General features: G+C 35.3%; 1 protein-coding gene and 1 non-coding gene across 4 annotated transcripts; one reads left to right on the top strand and one right to left on the bottom strand.

Moving 5' to 3' along the window:
* The first annotated feature begins 1,401 nt into the window (after positions 1–1,401).
* Positions 1,402–22,193, top strand: GCA (grancalcin). Of its 3 annotated transcripts, none has more exons than XM_060151479.1 (8): positions 1,402–1,546; positions 5,666–5,824; positions 10,774–10,843; positions 14,654–14,697; positions 14,972–15,119; positions 18,578–18,691; positions 19,031–19,089; positions 19,738–22,193. In XM_060151479.1, exons 1-8 carry the CDS (start codon positions 1,520–1,522, stop codon positions 19,762–19,764), a joined length of 648 nt encoding a protein of 215 aa, XP_060007462.1. In that variant the 5' UTR covers positions 1,402–1,519; the 3' UTR covers positions 19,765–22,193. The 3 variants fall into 3 exon arrangements, with proteins under 3 accessions (XP_060007462.1, XP_060007461.1, XP_060007460.1); XM_060151478.1 differs by having other exon boundaries at positions 19,465–22,193; XM_060151477.1 differs by lacking the exon at positions 19,738–22,193 and having other exon boundaries at positions 19,031–19,344.
* LOC132522566 (U6 spliceosomal RNA) lies at positions 11,983–12,091 on the bottom strand. Its single transcript, XR_009541300.1, has one exon. It is a non-coding gene; the product is annotated as a U6 spliceosomal RNA (small nuclear RNA).
* Positions 22,194–25,575: the final 3,382 nt, after the last annotated feature.

Below are 25,575 nucleotides of genomic sequence, written 5' to 3'. Positions count from 1 at the left end.
GGGGAACACAATCAGATTCACAGATTGCATCAGACCGAAATCTCCGGACCACCCAGTTCCAGAAACTGCCCTGGAGACATTCCGGACCACCCAGTTCCAGGAACTGACCTGGGGACTTTGAACCCAGACCAGCCTTCCCGCCTTTCGAGGGGCGGGACTAACGGTCCCCCAGGATACCCAAAAAGACCACCAAATAAGGAATACCCTGCGCCCTCCCAGATTCACCACACCCTTTTCCCTTCTTCCCCTATAAAATCTTGCCCAACCCTTGCCCGGGTGCGACTTCTCTGGCCCCTTTCTCTCGTACCAGTGAACCTCGCCCGCGAGCGCTCCCTAATAAAGCTCACTTGAAGCTTTCCTCTGTTTCGCGGTGCCGTTTGTTAAGATCCGACCTTACAGATATAATTAGGAGGCACAACTTAAAGAGTTTGCCCAAATGTTGAGTCATTTGTCGGGTTGCCAGATAATATATAGGATGCCTTGTATATTATCAGCGTGTAAACAGCGAATAATTTTTTTGGTATAAGTATGATCCAGGCAATGTTTGGGACATACTCATATTTTAAAATTTTCATTTTTTTTTTTTAGAATAAAATTTAACTAGGGCTTCCCTGGTGGTGCAGTGGTTGAGAGTCCGCCTGCCGATGCAGGGGACACGGGTTCGTGCCCCGATCCAGGAGGATCCCACATGCCGCAGAGTTTCTGGGTGCGTGAGCCATGGCCGCTGGACCTGCGCGTCCGGAGCCTGTGCTCCACGGCGGGAGAGGCCACAGCAGTGAGAGGCCCGCGTACCGCAAAAAAAAAAAAAAAAAAAAAAAAATTTAACTGGACATCTGTATTTTTATTTGCTAAATCTGGCAACTGCTGGTCACCATTTATGTAACAAACTATAATAACCTTTTGGTAAAACTTGGTGTCAAGAGAGTTTTAGCCCAGAAGCACTACCTTTGGAGTAGAGGTCAAGGTTTCATAGTTTTGATGATGTGACATCAACGCTACGGAAAAATAGATGTTAGTAACTCTTCAAGTTTTGAAATTCATAGATAAGTATTCGGTAGCCCAGCTTCAAAAGAGTGGAGGTTAAAAGAAGTCATGCACTTGCTGGTCTGGGTTTCTAAGGAGAAAAGAAACCGACCTACAGAGCCTTTCCAAAGAGGGTTGAAGTTACTGTTGCAAAGGATTCTCTGTTTAGCGAGGAGAGAGCGCAAGACCCGAGCGAGTCAATAAAAGAGGAGTAGGAAAAGGCTGGCCGCGTGAAGCCAATCAGAGACGAGATGGATGGGACTAGCCTCGGGGAAGGGGCGGGCTTAGGTACTATAGGCTCCGAAGGGCCGGTCTCAGCCAATCCAAGCTGAGTAGGGCAGAGCTGGACTCCGGGGGGGGGGTTGGTCTCGAGGAAGTGAACGGCGCGGCCAGCGAGTCGGTCAACCTCACCTTCACCTGCAGCTGTACCTCCGCTTTTCTCCCAGCCTGGCGGACGCTGACTCGGAGGGTGACGGTTGACGTTCGCAAGATTGTCATGGCCTACCCGCGATACGGAGGAGGGGTGAGTCCTGGCCGCTTCGGCGCGGCCTCTGCCTCCGCGGGGTGTGGCGCTCCGGCGGGCGGTGCCAACGTGCCGGATCCGCCTTCGGTCGGTCCCTGCTAACTTCGCCCGCCTCTGGTACCCGGCGGCGCCGGGACTTCGCGCCGTGTAGGAAGCCGGGGCTGGGGCCGAGCGGGGAGCCGCAGGTGTTCTGGTCCCTGAGGAACCCTTAGACGAGTCCTTGTGGAGCCAAGGGTGTGGAGTGTTTTTAGAAATTTCTTCCCTGGAATGGAGGAACAAAGCATCCTTTTTCTTGTTCCAGTAATCTTTTGTGGTCCGCCCTCTGTCCAATCCTCCTTACTCCCTCCTCCCCGGTTTTGCTAGACATCCTTTTCCTGAATTTTTTGACCACTTCTTTTCTGTTCTCTATGTTGCTTATGAATAAATTAAGGTATGCTAAATGTCTCCTAATGTTTACTATTCTACCAAGGACAGTGTTCTTCTAGAATTTTGGGGCGGGGATGGGGGAGTGGGGAGGTGGAGAAGATTATACTTTCTTACGTAACTGTTTATCCTGCATCACTTTTGGGAGTTGGGAGTTGTGACTGTAGTATCCATTATGGTAACAGGAAATAAAACAAAATTTAAAATTTCAGTTTACATACATATTTTTATTTTAGGTAAGTGTTATAGTGTGATCAGTATTTTCAAGCATAATGATACATTTTAAGCATAGAAAGCTTATACAGATGAGGAAGAAATAGAATAAAAAATATGTTCCAAGAATAAAAGGAAAAAGGTAAAATTTCTGAGTGTTCCAGAAGAGCCTTTTCATTTCTCTTAAAAAAAAAAAATGGGTAGGAGCAAGTATCAGGTCATTATAGTATGTAGATAGCAACGGATACTTTCCAAAGAGTGATGTAAGACATCATTTGTGAATGTCAAGATTTACAGTGTATTAGGCATTGCTTAATGCCTAATACATTTGACTTAAGAACGTCAAGTGTCAGCATAAACTGTGGGGAAAAGTATATAACTTTTCAACATTGTTTTAGGGATAGGGAAGCAAATGTTTGAAGAACACTGACATAAGGTACAGCTGGTATCCTGAGGTATGAAGTGGAGTTCTATGCAGCCTGTTGTGACTTATTACACAGTTTATATGTGCAGAATTCTCCAGGGTTACAGATTATATGATCTAGTTTATCCAAAGTAACCCTCACAAAATGGACAAGTAGTTGAAAATTTCTGGGACGAAACTAGGGATCAAAGATAGTACTAAAGATTCAAAAGTGTGCAAAACTACATGAAAATGACATTGCTGACACAAGTCCAAGGTTTTCTTCAGTCGCATTACCAGGTCATGACAATGATGACCTAATGGTCAGTTTTGATTCATTTGAAACTATTGGGAAGACAACTTGAAATATGAATTTATTATAAACTACTTTTCAGGGTTTACTTTGTAGGCTAGGGGTCTGAGTTTCCCTCCATGTGGGCCCTTCCACATGGGTCTTGAGCTTCTTCATGCTGGCCATGTTCTAAGAGAGAAACTAAAGCTGTGTGTCCTCTTAAAAGTCTTAAGCCTGGAATGCATGTGGTGCAGTTTCTACCAGATAAAGCTGAAACAGGCCCAGCCCAGATTCAAGGGAGTAGAGAAAGTCTTTGCCTTTGCAGGGGAAAGGTTGCAAAGAATTTGCAACCATCTTTAATCTGGCCTCCAGCAGGCTCTGACATTTTTGGATTTTGGAGAAGTTAATATTGCGAGACAGGAAGGAAAGGTAGATAGAAGGTTATTCCTAAGGCCAGGTTCTTCATATAATACTGCTTGCCTGACTTTGATTAAAAAACAAGTATGCTGAACCCTCCAGGCATACATGGAGATGCCACAGTAGAGGGTCTATAGCCAGTCTCCTGGCACCACCTCAATATGAGCTTTTCGCTAATAGGCTTATATTTAGTTTGGCCTCTCTTCTTAGAAAAAAGTTTTTTCAGTTTTCCTTCTGTGAAGCTTAAGGTGTGAGGGTCTCCAGTAAGCCTTAATTTCTTGGATGTGCCCCAGGCCTTGATTGCCCTCCACGTCCTTGGAGGCCTTGGAACCAAAGTCTAGGTGTTTGTTTTTTGCGTCAGAGCAAAAGCTGCTTTGGGAATTTTGCTAATCCTTTTACCTCTGGGTCTAGACTTGTCCCCCAGTATTGGCCTGGAAGTGTTTCCCCGTATGAGTGAGGAAATTTTACCTTTTTCCTTTAATATTAAAAAATAATATTTTATGAAAATTTTTTGTGTGTGTGTGAAGATTGATCTTATCCTAGTTACCCTTATTAGAAATAGGAAGTTTTTTTTTCCTTGAATCAATATTTGTAATTTATAGAATTTAGATACTTTTAGAAGGCCCATTTCATTTACATTTTTTTTTTAATTTTTAAACTTTATTTTATTTTACTTTTGGCTGTGTTGGGTCTTCATTGCTGCGTGCGGGCTTTCTCTAGTTGGGGAGAGCCGGGGCTACTCTTCATTGCGTGCATGGGCTTCTCACTGCGGTGGCTTCTCTTGTTGTGGAGCATGGGCTCTAGGCACGCGGGCTTCAGTAGTTGTGGCTCATGGCTCGCAGACTCTAGAGTGCAGGCTCAGTAGTTGTGACACACGGGCTTAGTTGCTCTGCGGCATGTGGGATCTTCCCGGACCAGGGCTCGAACCCATGGCCCTTGCATTGGCAGGCGGATTCTTAACCACTGCGCCACGAGGGAAGCCCCTACATTTTCAAATGTATTGGTAAAGAGGTGTTCATGAGCATTTGTTAATATGTATTTTTTAATTTGAATTCTCTTTGTGGTTATATACACTTCTCTTTTTTATTCCAGAAACTGGCCTGTCCTTTGACAGTCTGTCTCTTTTCAAAGAATAACTTTTAAACAGTTACTTTTTTTTCGAATTCATTATATTGTTTTAATGTTTATTGTTCCCTTTCTTATACTTCATTGCTTCATAATCTAGTTTTTGATCCTTGAACACATTTCCTGGAGCTCCCATACTTTCTGCATACCTTTTGCCTTTACCATATCCCATGCTGCAGCTTTTCAAACTGCCACTAAAGCCTCCTACCTTTTGCCTTTTTCCCCCTCTTAGAATTCTTTTCTCTTTTTGCCCATCAATCTCTGCTTATTCTTCAAAGATGCAGATCAAGATTTTTGTTCCAAATGGAATAATGAACAATCTTGATACTTATTCCTCCTCCAGACTCATTAAAAACAGTGAGCAAAATATCTCTCTAAGATATAAAAAAATGTATACCAAGTTCCAAAGTGAAAAGAAGACAGTAACCAGAGCCATAGCAGGAAACAAACAGTATGTAGTCTCTGGGGTCAGCTTTATATTTGAATCATGATCTATTTCTTACTAGCCATTTGACCTTAACTAATTCAGGAAACCTCTTGAAGTTTCACATCCTCACCTGAAAAAAGGTTAGTACTTTCATATCTCACTGAGTTGTTGGGAAATCAAATCACATGGTAGATGGAAAGTAGTTAGAACAGTACCTGCAATATAAAAAGCTCTCAATAAACATTAGCTGAGTATTATTATTGTTGGTATTCTTGTTGTTGTTATTCTTATTATCAGTTTTGAAGAGGACTATTGTTGGAATTATCACTTTATTGTTCTGTTCATTGATATCTTGCTTTTTAAAAAATAAATATTTTCTAATGGAGGGGATGTTTCAGCCCTATGCATCTTCCCATGATTCATTCACAGTTTTGTTGTATTGTATTTACCATGTATTTGTATGTGTCTTTAGGTATACTACTTCTTAGTTTTACTCTAGGTGAAATTTTCTTGTATTTTTTACTTTTTGCTTCTTGTATTTTTTACTTTTTTAAAGTGTGCCTCATTCTTAGAGGCTAGAGACTTCTTTTTTCTTCAACACTTTAAAACATGTTGGATAACATTTGTTGATGAGCTGAATTAAGTAATGCAGGGCATCTCGCAGTTTGTAGTTAACAGCTTTTGTGATAATTTGGGAGCTTTCAGTAACTCGAGTTTGCTTTTCAATGGACTTCTCATAAGTATTTTCTTTTAAACCACCTTCAGTGGATAATAGGTAATATTTGTATTAATAACCTTCTCCTTTTTCACTCTTAATAGCTTGGAAATTTTAGCAATCAGATGCAAATGGGACAGCCAATGCCAGGAACAGGGCCAGCTGTGCTCCCTGGTGGATACCCTGCATACCCAGCTTATCCGGACAGTTATTCCTCAGCGGGAGACCCCATGTGGACATACTTCACTGCTGTTGCTGACCAGGTAAAATCCTAAATATATAGCACAAATATCAGTTTTAAAAACTGATTGCAACTTAAAACAAATGTCAGCTCTTTTATTTAGTGTGTCATTTTAAATGTATATGAAACTTGCATTTTAAACTTATCTAGACTCATTTTCTTCTTGAGATCAGAGATGAGGGTAGTCATAATTACCTCATTAAAAAGTCTGTTAGTTTGATGTCTGACATGTTAGGAGTAACCAGGGTGGTGCGTGGAGATTGAGCCAGATAGGATCTGCGAAAAAGAGATCTGTATGTAAATCTCCTTGAGGAAGCTGGGGCAGAGTATCACAAAGGAGACTTGTAAATTGTGGGTGTTTCCGGGAGAGGCTTGAGGATGGTAAAGCAAATCAGGAAAAGATAAAGGAAACAAGGCAGAACGAAGGGACAAATACCAGACTAATGAGCAGAGACAGAGATTCATACTTGGGTCTCAGTCACAGTCCATGTCTCTTTTCTTTTATAGTGGTCAAGAATGATTTATTGAGTGCATAGAATTTCATAGAAGTTTGGTAACATTTTCCATTCATTATTCAATCACTTAAATGTTCACTAGGTCCCATGTGCCCTTCTAGAAATAGAGGATATGCACAGAATTATTACGTGTGGCAGACACTTTGTTTTGGCTACCCGAATTCCATTCAAAACCTCCTTTTCCCTTTTCACGTGTGGTAGCGGTTGGAAAGCCCTAATACCATCTCAGACACCTTTCTATAAAGGCAACCATGTGCCATAAGACTGGCCATTGAGATGTAGGTGTAATTTCTTTGGGATGCTTTCCTTTTCCAAATGAGGAAAGCTTTCCTGGAACTAGTGTTGGCCCTTTCTCTGCCTTCATCCTACTGCCTGGAAAGGGGACTTGCAGTATGGAGGTGCTGCAGCCACATTGTGATCTTGAGGCAACAAGCTTGAGATAAAGGCCTATGGATGGGGAATGTGGAAACATGGAAAGAGACTGATGGCCTCATTAAGTTGCCACAGAGTCTTGTTCTGCATAGCCCCAGACTTCTTGTATAAAAACAATAAACATTGATTTGTTTAAGCCCCTTTTATAACATTTTCTAATTGTTTTGTAGTTAAATGCAATCCTAACTGTTGCATTATGCCACTCTTATCTGCAAGGAACTCTTAAGTATAATACTGGGAATAAGTATGTTATCTATAGCTGACTATATAATAAATCCATTTTATAAAATTACAACTTAAAACATAAGAACCAGACATATATATTTAGAGACTTTTTTTGACTTAAGAACTATTTCATTGTAACAGTTGTCAACAATAATTTGCTATGATTGTACTATTTGATACTTTCCTTAAATTTTTCAGTCTTGTGCTTTTGAATAATTAAATTCCATAAGGACGTGGCCCTTGTCATATTGTCTTTTACCCAGGAGGCACTAGGATTATATTAGTCATTGAATGGATGCATAAACTATCTCATTTTCAATTTTTCATCCAAATATTTAGACAGTTCTCTTATATGATGAATTTTGTCTGGCTTTAAGGGTTCAAGTGTAGTATCAGATTTATACATTATGATCCTAGAACCTAGTTACCAAACTCACCTCTGCAGCTATATTCTTTTTTGATAGGCCTCATAATTAAAGATACTCTGAGAAATGTCCAATTAAAAGTTTCTGCAGTGTCCCTTTTTATAGGAGGATGTTTTCCTAACAGTAATGATTCAATCATCAGTTGATTCAGGGAAATTCTGGTTAGTACGTTCATAAATACACATAGGAACACACACGTATACACACAGAAGTATCTTGATAATACCAACAACTTTAACTTTAATGTGCACACTGCTTGCATTTTTCCACACAGCAGCTCTGTGAGGTAGGTCAGATGGATGTGCTCTTTTATTATAGATGAGTAAGTAGAGATTAAGATTGATTAGCCTAACAAATAGGACTTGAACTTGAATATCATTTCGAAATCTTGCTGCCTATCAGTTAACCCAACCAAGGGCAATTGATTTTTTGTTAATTATCTATCTAAAGCTCTTAATATTTAATTAGAAAATGCAGTTTTCTACCCCTAATGATAGGTAATTTAGTTGAGGGTTTAGATAGTTGATCACAATCCTCAGCTCAAACTGCCTGTAAAGAGATCCAAAATGATCCCTTGGATTTTCTCCTTATAATTTAGGAAGACACTGCTTGTTAGTTAATTAAGATAACATATTTTTATAAAATGTATTAAATACTAGTGTGATGTAGTGTACCAGGATAATGCTTTCTGATAGTGATAAATAACTTTCTGCAAAGCTATTCAGGTTATTAGAAAAACTCCAAAATTCTATAAAAACACATGCAAAATAGAATTTCATTCGTTAATTAGGTTTTAGACTTTTAAATTTAATCCATACTTGAATGAGAAATTGTAATAGTTTCAACCTTTTGAAATAGTAAATGAATATGGCTACAACTGTCAGAAATGACTACAGTTTAGTGAAGAACCAAAGGAATTATCTACATTCTACCAAACAGCTAACTTGCTTTGTACTAGATACTGGGCTAGGGTCTGGGGATGAAAGGTAAATGAAACTCAGATACTGACCTAGACGATCTCTGTCTAGTCAGGGAGATAGACCTGTGGGAAATGATAACGGTACAGGGAGAGGCGTGCTCAAGGTGAGTGAGTGAAGATGATAGCAACACCAAGAACATCCTCCGACCCTTATACTTGTTCTCTTTGCCTAGAACTGCACTGTCCAAATTAAATAGAGTGTGAGCCACAAACGCAAGCCACATGTGTAGTTCTCAAGCCTCCAAGTAGTGCATTTTAAGGAGTAAAAAGAAATAGGTGAAATTAATTTTAATAGAATATTTTATCTAACCCAGTGTATCAAAAAAGATTAACATTTCAACATGTAATCATGTAAAACTTATTAATAAGATATTTTACTCTATGTCGTGGTTACTAAGTCTTGGAAATCTGGTGTGTATTTTACACTAACAGAACATCTCTCTTCAGACTAGGCACATTTAAGTGCTCGGTGGAATGTAGGGCTAGTGGCTTCTGTTTTGGACAACTCGGGCCCAGAGCACTCTGCCTCAGATGTCTGCATAGCTCGCTCCTTCACTTTCTTCAAATCTCTCAAAATTCGCCTGCTTTACCAAAAGGCTCTGCTTTACCATCTATGTAAAATACCATTGGCCTCCTCGCCGTACTCCACAACACTCCTTCTTAGCACCTTTACTCTGCTGTATTTTTTCCCTCAGCACTTACTACCATCAGATGTAATTTCTGCTTTACCGCCTGTCTCCCACCACTAAAATGTAACCTCTATGAAGGCGAGGAATTTGTTTTGGACACGGCTTGGTACTTAGTCCATTTAATGGTGCTTGAACATGTTAGGTTGTTCAATAGATATGTGTTAAATGGATGAATTTCTTATTCTTTCTAAATGGAACATATCTGTTCATTTATTTCTCTGCATTTTCTTAGCATACTTGTTTTAATGATTGCTCTATAAAATTCTTTCATCCTGTATGAATTTGTTCTGAAATGGTTCATTCTTGTGGACTGTCTTTCTGAACATTAGATTTTTCCACATACTTTGGAATATTGGTTCCTTAAACTTACAGTGAGTGAAGTTTTTGTTTATTCTCCTCACCCCTCCCCTAACCTTTTGTCCCCTTCCACGTTTCCCTTCCTCTCTCCGTGTCACCCTTCCGTACCTAGTGGTTTTGTGATTTTCCCCACCTAGATTGTGTCCAGAATCAGACTTCACTGAAATATAAAATCCTTTCCCTTGAGTTAAGTTGTTCTAATAAATACTTGGGTTTATTTTCCAGAAACAAGCAGACTAAAATACAATAAATAAACCAGTACATACTTTAATATCTTAAAAATGTAAAACCGTCAGGTAAATCTAACAGGCTTGATAGACCTAAACAGGGTCAAAATCAAGAGACAAATGAAGTGAATGATGCAAGCACAGGGTCAGATCCTTTGTTTAAAAACTGGATATTTATTCACAGAATTTTTGCGTTAATTTTTTTAATATCGCATTAAAACATAACTGTGACTACTGAGTTTTCTTAAACTTCCTTATATTTAAAGGTTAGTCTCTCACTTGCCTGATAATGTTTATAATACTCCTTAGAAGTGTCTATAATACTTCTTAGAAGTAGTTTGTAAAAGTTTTGTTTTTTTCTTGGGTTCTTACAAATTACGTGTTTTAAATTTGCCTCCTTAATCCTTTCTCAGAGCTGTTGTTTTGAATTTGTGACAGTGTATGTGATGCTTCCAAGTAAATTACTCTTTATTTTTGTAGAAAATAGGATGAGGTACTGAAACATAATGAGAGTATTCAACCTGTTTCACTTCCATTGTGGTTACTTGTGATAAAAAAAATTTTTTTCCCATAGGAAGGTCAAACAAGAATATTTGGACAAAAAATCAGAGGGGACTCTAAAACTTTGCTGAGGTTAATGCTGTGGAGGAAAAAGATATTTTCTCTTCCCAGTTAAAGATTCAGTATCCTTTAGAAATAATCTCCTCTCAAAATGGGCATGAAAGGAAAGTGTTTGAGACTTCTCTGAACGCATTTTAGCATTTTAGGCATTTTTCTAACTATTTTAAGTAGAGGTATAATGATTCTCACAAGGTATTACTTTGCACTATTATAGGACAGAGTGATTATGCTATTTTTCAGAAGTAGAGAATACAACTTATATTTGAAATACCTGAATAATTTAATAGAATAAAATTCGATTGTGAAAAAAGTATTCATGTTGTGTGATGTTCTCTAATGTGCCTTTGCCGTCAATAATTATCTCTATAATTTTGTAGTTGATAATAGAGTAGTATTTTGAAGATTGCATATTTATTGATCGGCCTAGAACAGTTAGTTAGCATTTTAGTATGCTTTTATACAGCTGATTTTATTAATCAGGTTATAATTATTTTGTAACAGGATGGTGAAGTGGATGCTGAAGAACTTCAGAAATGTTTAACACAGTCTGGAATTAGTGGAACTTTTTCTCGTGAGATCTTTTTTTTTCTCTGTTAAAATTGGACTAGGAAATTCATTTTCTAACTTTTTTGTTTCTATACTTAAAATATTAAAAAAAATTTTTATCACATATACATGCACATAGTTCAAAGAACCAAATAATTCTGCAAAGCCTGTTATGAAAATACTGTTCAGCATGCATTCCTCCCTCCCCAATGTTAACCGCTCGCAGAGAAAATCTCTTTAAAGTTCTTCAGCTAATTCTTTTGAAATTTGCCTCCATATCTCAAAATAGCATGCCTTTATCACTATGGATTTTCACTTTTAATGATCATCAATTATTATGTCCTGCCGTGGGTGATGAGGATGTAACCCTCTCACCTGTGTCCCTGTACTCTACACAGGAGCTCCCTCATCCATCTGCTGTTAAGTAATTTTCATTAGCTCACTAATCAATATTTGCCTTATTGTTACTATCTAAATGCTCTTCCTGAGTCTTATAATAATATATGATTAATTTTTCTTTTAATGTAACTTTTTGCTTTTTCTGAAATTAATCTTCATCCAGGAGCTTTCTGTTGTGCTTCGTTTTCTGTGCATAGCTGTCATGCTTGCACTCCTGGAGCCCTTTCTTCTCTCTCTTGAGTTGGATCTCCCCTTCATTCCATCCCTTGTTGTCATTTTAAATTTGATAAAATATATTGAATTAGCTTCTTAATAAAAGTGCATGGGAGGTAAATTTTTTGAGACTTTCTCTGAAAATGCTTTCATTCTATCCTCAGAATTAAGTGATTGGCCAGGTATAGAACTCCAGATTACAAATCATTTTGACTTAGAATTTTAAAGGTATTGCTCCATTGTTTCCAGCTTCCATTGTTGCTTTATCTTTTGTTTCCTGCCTGTATGTCGTTTATTATTACTGTGTGGAGGCTTGTGAGATCTTCTTTGTCCCTAGTCTGAAATGTCACAGTGCTGTGCCTGGTTGTGTGGGGAATGCAGTGGGCACTCCTAATCTGAGGACTCATTTGCATTAGTTCAGCACTGTTTTCTCCATTTTTTCTTTCTGGAATGTGTCTTTGGACTGGGTCACTTTTCTTACCTTTTCTCTCCTACCTCTTATTTTCCTCTACTTTTGGGGAAATTTCCTCAACTTTATTTTCTTTTTCTTTTTTAACTATGGGACGCTTCACAGAACAAACTTGCGTGTCATCCTTGTGCAAGGGCCATGCTACTTTCTGTATTGTTCCAATTTTAGTATATGTGCTGCTGAAGCGAGCACTCAGCTTTATTTTCGAAACCTTCCATTGAGTCTTTCATTTCTCCTATCATGTTTTTAAAATCCAAGAGGCTTTGTTCTTTTTTCATGAATGCGATGTCTTCCCTTATCTCTGAGATTGTTAATGTATTTTTTTTTAAGCTTTTTTCTTCCTACATAACCTACTTCCTCCAGTTTTTTTCCCCACGTTGTTTGTTTGGCTGTCTTTCATGTTAGGTGCTTTTCTCAGGTGTCTGATGATCCTAGCTTGCTCATATTTAACTAAAATGCCAGTTAGAAGCCCTGAGAGCCAGGCTGGGTGTTGACTGTAGACTTCAGAGTCTGGTGGTTTGGCTGGGCAGTGTGTCCTCCAGCACTGGGTATCAGGATCTTTCGGGATTTCCTTTGGGGCTGGTTGTCCAGTTGATCTTCTGTCTGGAGCGGAGGAGGGAGGACTCATCAGGGTTCTCAGGCTTTTGTAAATTGTCATTGAATTTCCTTGTCTTAGTAGATAGTCCTGTCCTCATCTGTGCCTGGTTTCCTGCAGTGCACAGCCCTCTCCAGAGAATAAAACCCCAGATGTCTACCGGCGTGGGAGTAGCCATCCATGTAGCTGAAGCAAAGAGGGGAATTTGGGGCTCTAAAGGCTCCTTAGATAGACATTCAGTCAGTCCTTCGGTTTTTGTCTCTACATTCACACCCATTTTCAGACGTACTGCCAGTCCTTAAACGTTTGGAGTCTCCTCCAGGATAACCAGGCTGCTTCTCAGGTTGTCTTATTGCAAGTTCAGGAAGCCACTTTCTCAGATCTAGGTTGTCAACTTAGGTCCACCTACTTTTCCAACTTGCAAAATTTTATTCCTTTGTTTTCTCTCTCATTCTCTTCTTCTCTAAAGGATTACAACTTTTAGAAATTCAGTTTAATTCTGCCCATTCTAATGGAGTGTGGGAAGAAAGGGAAAATCTGTCAACTTTCCTAAAAATTCTCTCCCTCCAGTCTTCGTCAGACATATTTAATCTTACATATACTTGGTCCTATTTTGAGATTGATTGAAGGTCTGCTTATTTGATGACTCAATTTTTGTCATTTATTATCATCAATTCAGATTCTCCCACTTAATGAATGTGTGCCATGTTAACTTTAAGGCAAAACAGATGTCATTTACTTGACAAAATGATGGAATGCCATTCCAGAGATTTCTCCCCCTCCTTGCCTGAGTAGTTTTTGTATGAAGGAGCACTGGGCTCCAATCCTGACTCTTCCACCTGTTAGCTAGTGAACGTGGGAAACTTTATCTTTCTGGGCCACAGTTGCTTTATTTGTAAAATTGGGGCTAGGATAGGTTTGGCATGTTTATGTGAAATCACAAAACACACACTACCTGGCTCATAGTAAATGCTATTCACTGTCAGTTGAATTGTCAGTCTGAAAATACTGTAACCACCTATTCTAACATTGACACCATATGAAACATTCAAAGAAAGCTCTTTTAACTTTTGGATTGTTTTATAATTTTCTTTAATGGGTCTAAAATTTAGCTGAAATAGTTTTTTTCTTTATAAAAATTTCAAAATATTTTATCAAATAGCATAAAGTAAAATAATTTTAAGCATTTTTATTTATTCATTCATTTATTTTAATGAGCTACTAGTAAGAACTTTGTAAACTTGACTGTACTGACATATCTCCTTTATCAGGACTATGTGTAATTAGTCTTGAGATAAATCAGCATGCTAGTTGAATGTAATTGTGATAAGGTTTAGAAAAATTAAATTCTGCCTAGTGAGTCCTCAGTTATAGTTCTTTAAATATGAAAGTGTTAATATTTCTAATAACCCCTGATTTTAAGATAGCAAACTATCTTGTTATCTTTATTTCTTCTTCCTTTCTTTTCCCCTCCCCCAAGAAAAAACAGTTGCTTTCAGTTCTGAAGCTCATCTTTTTCTTACTTGGTTGATTGCAGTAAACTACCAGATGGTTTACCTACATCCAGGTCCATCTTACTTTACTCTCTAGTATGTTCTTTGTCAATTACTGTTTCTGAAATGGAAATTTTAGAATTGCCCCTCTGTTTCTTAAAATCCTTTAGTAACTTCCATTGGTCTAAAACTTTAGGGTGGCATTCAAGACTTTCGTGACCTGGTCCTCATCTGGCTTTCTGAAGTCATTATATGCATATGCCTCTCCTTCCCATATACCCCAAGCTTTAACCAAATCTCTAACACTTTCAAGTTATGTGATCTCAGCGTATGACAACTTCTACTTAAACCTGACTTGGCATTTGTGTTAGGAAGACTGAAGCCCTCCTTTTCACTTGTTTAATTTTCAGTATTTTATAATTGCTTATTTAATTACCCAAATCCCCTTACTAGATGTGAGTAGTATGAAGGTAGTAATTTTTATTTTAGTCTCTCTTTTTTTTTTTTTTTTTTTACTATGCATGCCTAACATTCAAAGTTTGTTCATTGGGTGATTGTGTATGTTTGGCAATGTGTAAATGTTTTGTTTTGGAAACAGAAATTGTTGTAATTTTATATAAATAAAATCGGGCAGAATTTAATTCAAATAATAAATATGTTTTATAGCCTTCAGTTTGGAAACCTGCAGAATTATGATTGCCATGTTGGATGTATCCTTGACTAAAAATAGAAAATATTGGAATATAGACTATTAAGGCAATTGTTAGAGATAAATGATCATAGTAAACTAGAGAGTTTAACAATACTTTGTAACATCCTGTTTGAATTCCATTCTTTTCCATTTTTACACAAATCTATTTATATGCTAAATTTGGCTAACTCTTGCAGAAGTGAACTTAACAATATTTTAGTCAATTATTTGGAGTTTGGGGTCCAGGTAGATTCTTTGGTATCAAAATTTATTTTTGTTAATAAAACTATCAGAGAGATTACACAGGAAAAATGGGATTTAATGAATTCAAAGAACTTTGGGCAGCTCTTAATGCCTGGAAGCAAAATTTCATAACTGTTGATAAAGACGGAAGTGGCACAGTAGAGCGTCATGAATTGAATCAAGCCATTGCTGCTATGGGTAAGAATATTAAATTCTTTAGAGTCGATCCAGGTCATCTTTGTTCAGATGAATATTAATTGTTTAAATTTGCTAAGTAATAAAAGGGTATATTATTTCACCAGCTGTTGTCCAATTTGATTTCAAGGTTATAGATACATTCTGATTTAAGACCTTCAACAAAACCATTTTATTTCTGAGTTTTCCAAAGATGATCTTTCATACACTCTGGTTGATAAAACAATTTCTGAATTTCCTTTGTTGAGTATACTTAAATTTATTCTAATTGTTTGTACTCACTTGCCATTTATATTGTATTCTTTTGTAACTTGGTAAGATCTCTAATTTGACAGCAAAGCCTTATCTCAATTACAGGTCTCCATACATAGTCTAGCTTTCTAGCAGTAAAACCTGTTTTTTTGGTTTTTCTTCTTTTTTTTATGTAGTGTAGAACACACAGCAGACACCGGAAGACCTCAAAATGGGAAGTCTACATTTTAGAATATCTTAAAAGACTGTAAATTTATTTTTAGCACATCTCTGATAAGCTGAGGTTCTCAGTCTATTTTCTTTCAAAAAGTGATAATATAAATGGTGTTTAACTTGTTTACAGTTAATGCAATTTTAAGTAGGTTTCTTAATTGTATTTACTTTCGTGATTTTATTTACACTCATTTTTAAACAAAATTCTTTTGTAACAGAACTCACTTTTTGAAAGATTTTATTTAACTTTCAGAAATCTGAACCAAGTGCAAATTACCTCAAATTCCAATTTAAAGTCAAAGCCATGATTAGTTTCGTTGTATCAATAGATGTTTTAATAGATGGTCATTTTAGGGACAGTCCTGGCCATATAAACATGTATAGTTCAACTATAGTCTTAATTCCTAATGAATTAAACTTGGTTCTTAATTCAGCACAGTGTTGGAAAATTAATATAACCAATTGCAAAAAAGAAAACCACCGAAGAGTTCACATAGGCAGTTGAGTGTAACAAAGAGGTATTCTGTATTTTTCAAGTTTAAGGTCTTCAGATATATTTTAAGATATTCAAATTATTTTTGCTGAGAATGCTATGGAAAATCTTATGAATTTTATCAGTCCCACATCCAGATCATAATTCTCTAATAGAAAGCTCAGGGCTTATTTGCATATAATTACATTAGTTTGCATATATGACTTCTATTAATTTATACCTTTCATTTACTTTTAGCAAGTTTCCTGGATTGTATTTCATTATAGCTATGCATAGAATTATCTTCTGTTGCATTTGTTTTTATTATTTTTCCCTTTGACTAGATTAATGTCTTTTGTCTAAATCTACTAATCCATTAATATATAAAGACAATAATTCTAGGCCAGCATTCTTCATAGTAAAGTGTACACGTTCATTAAATACATAAGACAATCTCTAGGGGTGCAACAAGTGGAATATATTAATTTATATTTTTAATTACTTTTATTCCATTCTTTTTAAATTTTAGTTTTATATATACTTTAAAATGTAAATAATCAAATAGTAATTCATGTATAGAATTTAAAACTAAATGAATACACATATAATGGGAGTGAGTGATCCAAAACTTTTTACTCATAGAAGTACACATTCAAAAACTTTTGGAGTCCACTGGGCTAGACAATAAAGAACCAAGGAAATAGTAAGAAGACTGTGGTTAAGATGAAAATCTGTGAAGAAACAGAATAAGGGTTATAGGACAAAATGGAATAACATTTTCCTATTTCTCCCCCCTCTGAGTAACCATGTTGATTCTCAAATTTTCTTTGACTATAAAAGACACTTGTAAGCAATATAGTCAATGGGAAATATAGGTTTGAATGATAGCAAAGATCACTAATAACCTTTGCTTTGATTTTCTTTTTTTTAATAGATTTGTTGTATTTATTTATTTATTTATGGCTGTGTTGGGTCTTTGTTGCTGTGCACGGGCTTTCTCTAGTTGCAGCGAGCAGGGGTGCTCTTCATTGCAGTGTGCAAGCTTCTCATTGTGGTGGCTTCCCTTGTTGTGGAGCATGGGCTCTAGGCATGTGGGCTTCAGTAGTTGTGGCTCGCGGGCTCTAGAGCGCAGGCTCAGTAGTTGTGGCGCACAGGCTTAGTTGCTCTGTGACATGTGAGATCTTCCTGGACCAGGGCTCGAACCTGTGTCCCCTGCACTGGCAGGCAGATTCTTAACCACTGCACCATCAGGGAAGCCCTCAATTTCATTCCCTTTTATGGCTGAGTAATATTTCATTGTGTATATATACCACATTTTCTGTATCCATTCATCTGTTGATGGACAATTAGGCTGCTTACATGACACGGCTATCGTAAATAGTGCTGCAGTGAACACTGGGGTATCATTCCTTTTTATGGCTGAGTAATATTCCATTGTATATATGTACCACATTTTCTGTATCCAGTCATCTATCATTGGACGTTTAGGTTGTTTACACGTCCTGACTATTGTAAATAGTGCTGCAATGCATATTGGGGTACATGTGTCCTTTGAGTTATGGTTTTCTCAGGGTATAGTAGTGGGATTGCTGGGTCATGTAGTAGTTCTATTTTTAGTTTTTTAGTGAATCTCCATACTGTTCTCCATAGTGGCTGTATCAATTTACATTACCACCAACAGTGCAAGAGGGTTCCCTTTTCACCACACCCTCTCCAGCATTTATTGTTTATAGATTTTTTGATGATTGCCATTCCAAAGCAATCTACAGATTCAATGCAGTCCCTATCAAATTACCAATGGCATTCTTCACAGAATTAGAACAAAAAATTTTACAATTTGTATGGAAACACAAAAGGCCCCGAATAGCCAAAGCAATCTTGACAAAGAAAAATGGAGCTGGAGGAATCAGGCTCCCCGACTTTAAACTATACTACAAAGCTACAGTAATCAAGACAGTATGGTACTGGCACAAAAACAGAAATATAGTTCAATGGTACAGGATAGAAAGCCCAGAGATAAACCCACACACATGGTCACCTAATTTATGACACAGGAGGCAAGAACATACAATGGAGAAAAGACAGCCTCTTTAATAAGTGGTGCTGGGAAAACTGGACAGCTACCTCCAGTCCTCCCAGAAACACCCAGAGCTCTGATATTCTTTAAAGAACTATAAAATTACAGGGTTGAAATATTGATGCATTAAAAAAACCTGTGACATACACTAGACCTTATTTCAAAATCAAAATATATTTTAAAAACACAAAAAGATAATTATTTTCTTTTTCCTAGCTATCACTTTTTTACAAAGCTAGAATTGTGAGAATTATGTACCACCTCACTATTAGTAATGAAACCTTTGATCAATTTCAATTGGAATGTGTTTTGTTTCTAATGTATATTTTTATGTAATGAATTTTGAATGTTAATTTGTTTTATGACTTTATTAACAAGAATGCATTGTTTGTTGTGTTCTTTTGATGTTTAGTTTTGGAAGTTTTAATCTAGCATCCCTTTTTCTAGGTTATAGGTTGAGTCCTCAAACATTAACTGCTATTGTTAAACGTTATAGCAAGAATGGCAGAATTTTCTTTGATGATTATGTTGCTTGCTGTGTGAAGCTTCGAGCATTGACAGGTATGGACCATTTATGGGTACAGTATCATGTAGCTTTTTTCTTGAATGGTGTCCCTCACTTTCTTCAGCAAGTTGATGGTATTATGTATTTTCCCCCTTTATTCATCTATTAAATCTAATCAGAGCTTTAAGGCTTTAAAAATTTAGGATTATAAATAGTGAAAAATTGTTATAGCTCAGTTTTGGAAAGTTTTCTTCATATCTCAGTTGCCTGGGACATAAAATCACTTAAGATTTACTTGAGTATAAAATTATTCATTTTTTAGTACCTGGGGACACCAAGTATTTAAAACTATAGATTTTAAATTATAACAGAAAAAGTAATTTTTTTGTTTAAAGATTTCTTTAGGAGAAGAGACCACTTGCGACAAGGGGTTGTGAGTTTCATATATGAAGATGTAAGTATCCTGTATTACACTTTTGATATTTATACTGTGTTCTGTATATGTTTACAGTTGTCAAAAAATTTAAGTGATCTCTGGTTTCAGTACTGGAAATAATATATTTTAGAGACCATATTCTTTATGTTTTTCAGCTTAACGCAAATGTAAGATTCAATCGTGGTAGAAATACCAATTTGACTTTATAGTAAACATAAAAATACTTTTAAATTTTATGACAGACTTTTGGCAGTTTATGTTCCAAATCATTTTTAAGGGCAAAACTACCATTGCTTTTATAAAGAGTAATTTACTTGTGATGGTCTTTCTTCTAAGAGAGAGAGGAAATTTTCATCTATGATAGGTAATGGAACTGTTCATTTCTCATTTCAGATGGTTGCTGTTAACCTGATTCCAAGTTTGTTTTGTTTTTAACTGAAGGAGAGGTTATATTTCACATGTTCTTTAGTGTTTCAAGGTTTTGTTTTATTTTTGTTATGTAGGAATTATAGGGTCAACTTCACCCTACTAGTATAATACTGGTTTGAGTTACAAGCCTTAGAAACTCAAAATTTCTCCTCTTGTGAAAATGCTTCTGTAGAATATAATTAATCAAAACCAAAACCATTTTGTTGTTACCAGCTGGTGATTTTGCTTATGTATTAGTTTTTGCAGGGCACTATGACAATTTGATAGTCTAGAATTTGAAGGCTGAAGAAATACTGTGAATTTCTCTGCTTGGAAGAAACGAACTGAACTACTTTGAATTAAAGCTTTTGGGGCTTTTCCATGTTCCTGTCTGTTAAATCTCTTCTCTTTCTATGTGTTTTTACTTTAGCTCACCATGCAAAGCAGTAAAAGAGATGTTTTTGTATTTGTAATATTTATATAAATTTATAACTTTAGGGATATCTGCATAATAAATATTGGTATATGATTAAGTGATATAAATACCTCTTAGTTTTAATTTTCTTTCTTACTTACAAGATAGATTATATAAGAAGCCAAATGATGAAGGCCTAGATAAAACTAATTTATACTTACCTGAAGGTTATAAATTATACTTGGAAATTTTGTTTGTAGTTGTTGGTATTTGAGGGTGAGCCAGAAGGGGAAGCCTAGATTTTGCGCCATCTTTGTAATAGGGTTTGTTCTTTGATCACATAATCAGAGAACAGAAACTCATGAGTCTTTGCCTGTGAAGAAGAAAATTGTACTTCCTAAAATTTTATCTTAAATCACCTTAGGTGAACCATAAATTAAACTATGGTGAAATAAAACTACAGGAGGCATTGTTTTTCCTTTTTAAATTTTTTGCAGTATATATTTTTCTTCAATATGTTTTATTGTCTCCTGTGGAAAAAAATTATTAATAAACATAACTTTTTTCTCTGTGCTTTATAGGTAACCTAAAATGGCATCTTTTTCTAAATCTAGATTTTCTGGAAATGACGTATTTTTAATGAAATGTCAATATTTAAATTTGTCCTTTTAAACTAAATTGTTTATACATAATGCTGTTAACTGTATAGAAAGTTTAAAAAACTCCAGTAATCTACCACTTTGTTTAAATGTTCAGAAATTATAAGTTTGACTTTCTTGACAACATTAGCCAGTGATTTTGGCATTAGTAAACCAGTAAGTCTTTACCACTAGGTGTAATGTGGGTCCTAAGCATGGTAGGCATCATGGAAGCATTTTTGAGTGGTGTTTTTAACAAAAATTGCAAAGTGGAGTCACCAGGTCCTTAGCATTTAAGATTCCTGGTATAAGCTGCTGCAGTTAATCCAGTCCCTTTCTGGGCAAACCCCAAAGTCTTTCTTAATGAAGTTTTAATAAACCACATATTTTTTCTTACACTTTAACTGACTATCTTCCAGCTTAACGGTGCAAATGGCATAATCTTAATATGGCTCGTGACCAAATTAATAGTTTTTCATTTAAAAATTTTTCATTAAAAATGGAGGATGAATGGTAGTATCTTGAACAAAAACCTTTTATAAACTTTCACTTTAAAAAAATCCTAGAAAGGAAGTAATGTATATTCATGTTGATATTGATAATTTTATGTAATTACCTGTCGAATTCATTTGGTCAGCTTTATAAAAATGTGTGAATAAATAATCCATGTAATTTTGTCCTCTGGCTGTTAATTTTTTTTTCATGAACATATATTTGATAATGTGAGAGCATGTTAACTGAGTCATAAAAGATATCGAATTCTAATTAGAAGTGTTGTAGGAAAAAGCTAATGTAAACACACTATATCATTCATGTTGAATAAGGGTGATACTATGACTCAGTAGCATGGAATCTTAACATCCGATTTATACAGGTGGTTGTTACTGTCCTATTCTGAGGTCAATTATAATTTTCCTTATTTGGATGCTCATAGTTGAGGTAAAACTTTTAAAATGGCTTGACATGACTCATGTAAGTTTTGCCAAATGGCACTTTGTGTTAGAACTTCTTCACACAATTCTCTAAGTCATCCTTTTCCAAAGGTGTTCCTATGACTTTTGGTCATAGGAGGTCTGTGAAGAAGGAGTTTCCATGACCAAACGTATTTGGGAAAGTCTCACCTTCCTCAGGGAGCTTAATAAAGCCTAAGGTACAGAAAATCTCATTTAATTTTATTTGACCCAGTTTTTTCCGAACTTTTTTTTAAACCACAGAACACTTCCTCTTAGCAAAACTAATGTTCCATGCCAATCCACCCCAGTTGTCAGACAGTTCTTTTGCACTTTACATTAGATGGATAATTACATAAACATTAGCCTTAGAGAATATATTACTAGGATTTTTTTGCTGAAATGCAATTCACATTTTTGATGCTTTAAAATAATTAATGTAAACAGACATCCATTACTAAGGTAAAAATTAAATAGTTTTACAGGGAGTATGACTGGAATATGAATATAGTTTGGTAGTTTGTACTGGTTAACTCATGCCCCAGTTTTCTTATGATGATGTAAATTATTGAATAATGTACACTCTTAATGTCTAAGTGCTTTTATTTATCCAATAAACATGTTTCCATGTCATTTTGAGAATTTTTTTAATAAACATTCAAATAGCTTGCTGTAAAGTTTTGCATCATACAAAATCTGTTACATATATATTATGAGATGCTTCAGTTCAAATAACAGTGCAGTAATTCACCTATGCCTAAAAGACTGCCAAATGATTAAATGTCAGGAATTACACTTCTATTTCGAGTGGCAGTTTACACATTTTAAATTACATCAAGGGGAGATTAACACTATTGGAATCTTAATTTGGTCCACTTTAAATGTTATTTCAAGGACTGCGCTCAATTGATCTATCAAGCATGAATTCAGAAACAAAAAGTAATAAAAAAAATGTCAAGTGATATGTTTATTTCCAGAAAAGGCATTTACCCTGGAAGAAAGTAAAATTTATCAATGTAGTTAAAATCTGTGTAATTAAGAACATAAAAAAATTAATTTGTGATGATTTCTTTAAATATACAAATCAAGTTCACCTGTTATGGCATTACTAAACGACAAACAAAAGAAATACTACTTGTCAGAAGGGTGCTTTTCTTTGTCCTTTTATGTTTGACAGACTCATAAATGATATGTTTTTTTTGTAGCAGTTTTCTGGGAAATTAATAGGAATAGATTTGTCAAAATCTGGTAAAATAAATCTAGTGAGTAAAATTCAATACATTTTTCAGGTTAGCATATTTTTCTTTTAAACTTTAAAATGCAACCATGGGTGTTTGATTACTTTGAAACTTGTATTAAAAGATCACATTTTTGTTGGTCTTAATCAAATCATTTTCATAGCAAATTAAGCATTTTGAAATAAATGTACAATGCTAAGTTATCATCTAAGAGTATATCTTGACTTCATAATAATATTAGATGATACAAAGAAAAAATAAATATTTAGAACTTCTGTTATTATAGTGATGAATGCAGGCAGGATTTTAAATGACTACTGTTCAGATAATTTGTAGTCTAGAATAAGATCATAACATCACATATGTCCATATTGAATTCAAATTGTCCTGTAACTTAGGATTCTGAGCACAAAACTACTTGCCAGAAAACTGGGAAAGTTATGAAAAATTTCTCTGTCTCACTATCAGCTCAGTATTTGAATGCTGGGAAACCTGCGTTTTTGTTTCTTGCCATGTCTTTTTCTACTTATTTTAAAAAACATATAGTAAAGAAAAGAACCTTATATTACTTAACATTCGTTTTACCCATGTAGCTTGGTAATATGCAGCTTTGTGTATTACATTTTGAGCATTCAAAGCTCAGATGTGCTTCTATATCTGAATATATAGTAAGTAGACCTTGGTGGCACTTCTGTGCTGCTATGATGTACCACAGAGGGAATGAGTAGGCTCCTTGCCTATGTGCTACTTACGTTTTTAGGTGTGCCCCTTCTGCAACATCAGAGATGGTGGCAATTTGGAAATCTTACAGGGAGTGAGAAGAATTGGTCTAGGTCATTTAATACCTATATTCAGAGACAAGTATGCCAGGAATTAGTACCCCTTCTGATACTGTGTGTGTGTGGGTGTGGGTGCAACCTTTTCCCATAAGCGTAAAAATATGAATATGTACTTTACAGATATACACATATAGTCATTTGCATTTTAGTTGACTGTATTTAATCACGTTTTATCTTGTTATGATTACTGAAATTGCAAAGGATAACCTGAACATTGCTAGTATGGATGTTCTAGAAACATACTAATTAAAGATCCATATTCTTTTGAAAATTATAGGCCATTTAAAAATGATTTTCGGATTAATTGAACTTGTGGATACATATTTAATTGCCCAAAGCTATCTAAATGCATTACCCCCAATTTATCTTAAGGCAAGAGACTAAGTTTTTAAATATTTTGCTTTTTCATACTTTGATACTTATTTTCTAATCAGCTTCACTTGTAGATATCAATGCAGTGCTTTCTGCTACTCTGATTTCATTTTTTATTTATCAAGTAGAGAATGTTCTCTTGGTTTTTTAAACGTTAAAAATGAATGGTAGGTATTCTCAACCTTAAACAGACTAAACAGCCCTTAGCTTAAAACATGCCATATTATGATGAACCAATTTTATTTAAAAGTTTTCTTTGAAGATAGTTTGATGTTTTAAAAAGTAATAGATAAATGATTCCAGGGGAAGAATTAAGAATGTATGAAACTTAGGCAAATGAAAATAATATCCCAGTGTTTTCATTCTAGATGAAAAATATGTATCAAGCATACATTATGAAAAACTTTGTCTCACATGTAAATTAAAGCCTGATTAGCCATCAAAAATTTTAAATAATCAAACAATAAATGTTTTAGTAAGTTACTGTTGTGTTCTCAAGAGGCAAAAAGTGCAGTGTTTTTATGTTTCTTTAATTTGAGATTTAATGCTTTTTACCACTCAGTCCAGCTTACTAGCGCCTCAGTGGAACTCAGTAAAACTGTAGCACTGTTACAATTATGTGATTTTGTGAAATACATCAGCACCACCATGCCTGTATCTATCACTGTACCTAGCAAAATGTTGGAAAGAGTTGGCTTCTCTAATAAAAGTATCCTAAGTAGCTAATGAGATTTACTTTCTTTTTCCCCAAAATAATTTCTTTTACAAATTCTTGAATTTTCATGTATAAATAGATCAGAAATTATATGCTTCATTCTTAAATTATGTATATATACTATATTTTCAATACAACTTGTACACTTTTAGCTACCAAAAATTTGCAACCATTTTTACATGAAATTTACAGTTTTCTTATTTACAGTTATTTGTGGAAGGTTATTGCAAAACTAGTTGTGCAAGTAGATTACACTGTCAATATCACATACCAATCTTTGAAGAAAATATTTGCTAAAAAATAAATATTTCTGCACAGAGTATTTCAAAAGCATCATGATTTCATGCTACGCTATGTGCATAAAGACTAGGAAATATACGTGTTTTGGTAGATTGTTTCATTATGTTTAAAGCATTCCAAAGTACTACTACTTAACCAATGTGAGCGAGCTTCTTTATATCAGATGACTGACGTTTTCAAGTAATTACACACATTACTGTTTGAAATGTATTATTTTTTAACTGGCAAACATTCTGGTATACATATTCCTAACAAAAGTATGGAACACAAATTTCAGCTAAAAATAGGTAATATGCCTTTAATTAAAATTGGCAGGTGCCTAGGAGATTAAAAACTAGGGATCCCCCAATATTTTTATCCTATTTCCTTAATATTTGGAAAAAGAGTACCGTATTATTTCAGTGCTATTGTAATTACAGGGCCATTTTGATGAGGCTCTTTGGAGGAGTTAATTATAAGATTACTGATCTTTGAATTTTACACCTAAATAACATAAGAATGATGGAATTGTGTGGAATTTTCTCAAATACTCAAACAATGTATTGTCAGTATTAAAAAACACAGTTTAAATGTTAACAGTTGTGATTATTTGATTATTTTCAACTTAAAAACACCATTAATATACAGAC

This window comes from Lagenorhynchus albirostris, chromosome 6 (assembly GCF_949774975.1).
Source record: "Lagenorhynchus albirostris chromosome 6, mLagAlb1.1, whole genome shotgun sequence".
NCBI lineage: Eukaryota > Metazoa > Chordata > Mammalia > Artiodactyla > Delphinidae > Lagenorhynchus > Lagenorhynchus albirostris.
Note: the sequence above shows the minus strand (reverse complement) of the source record. Positions and strands in the feature narration are given on the sequence as shown.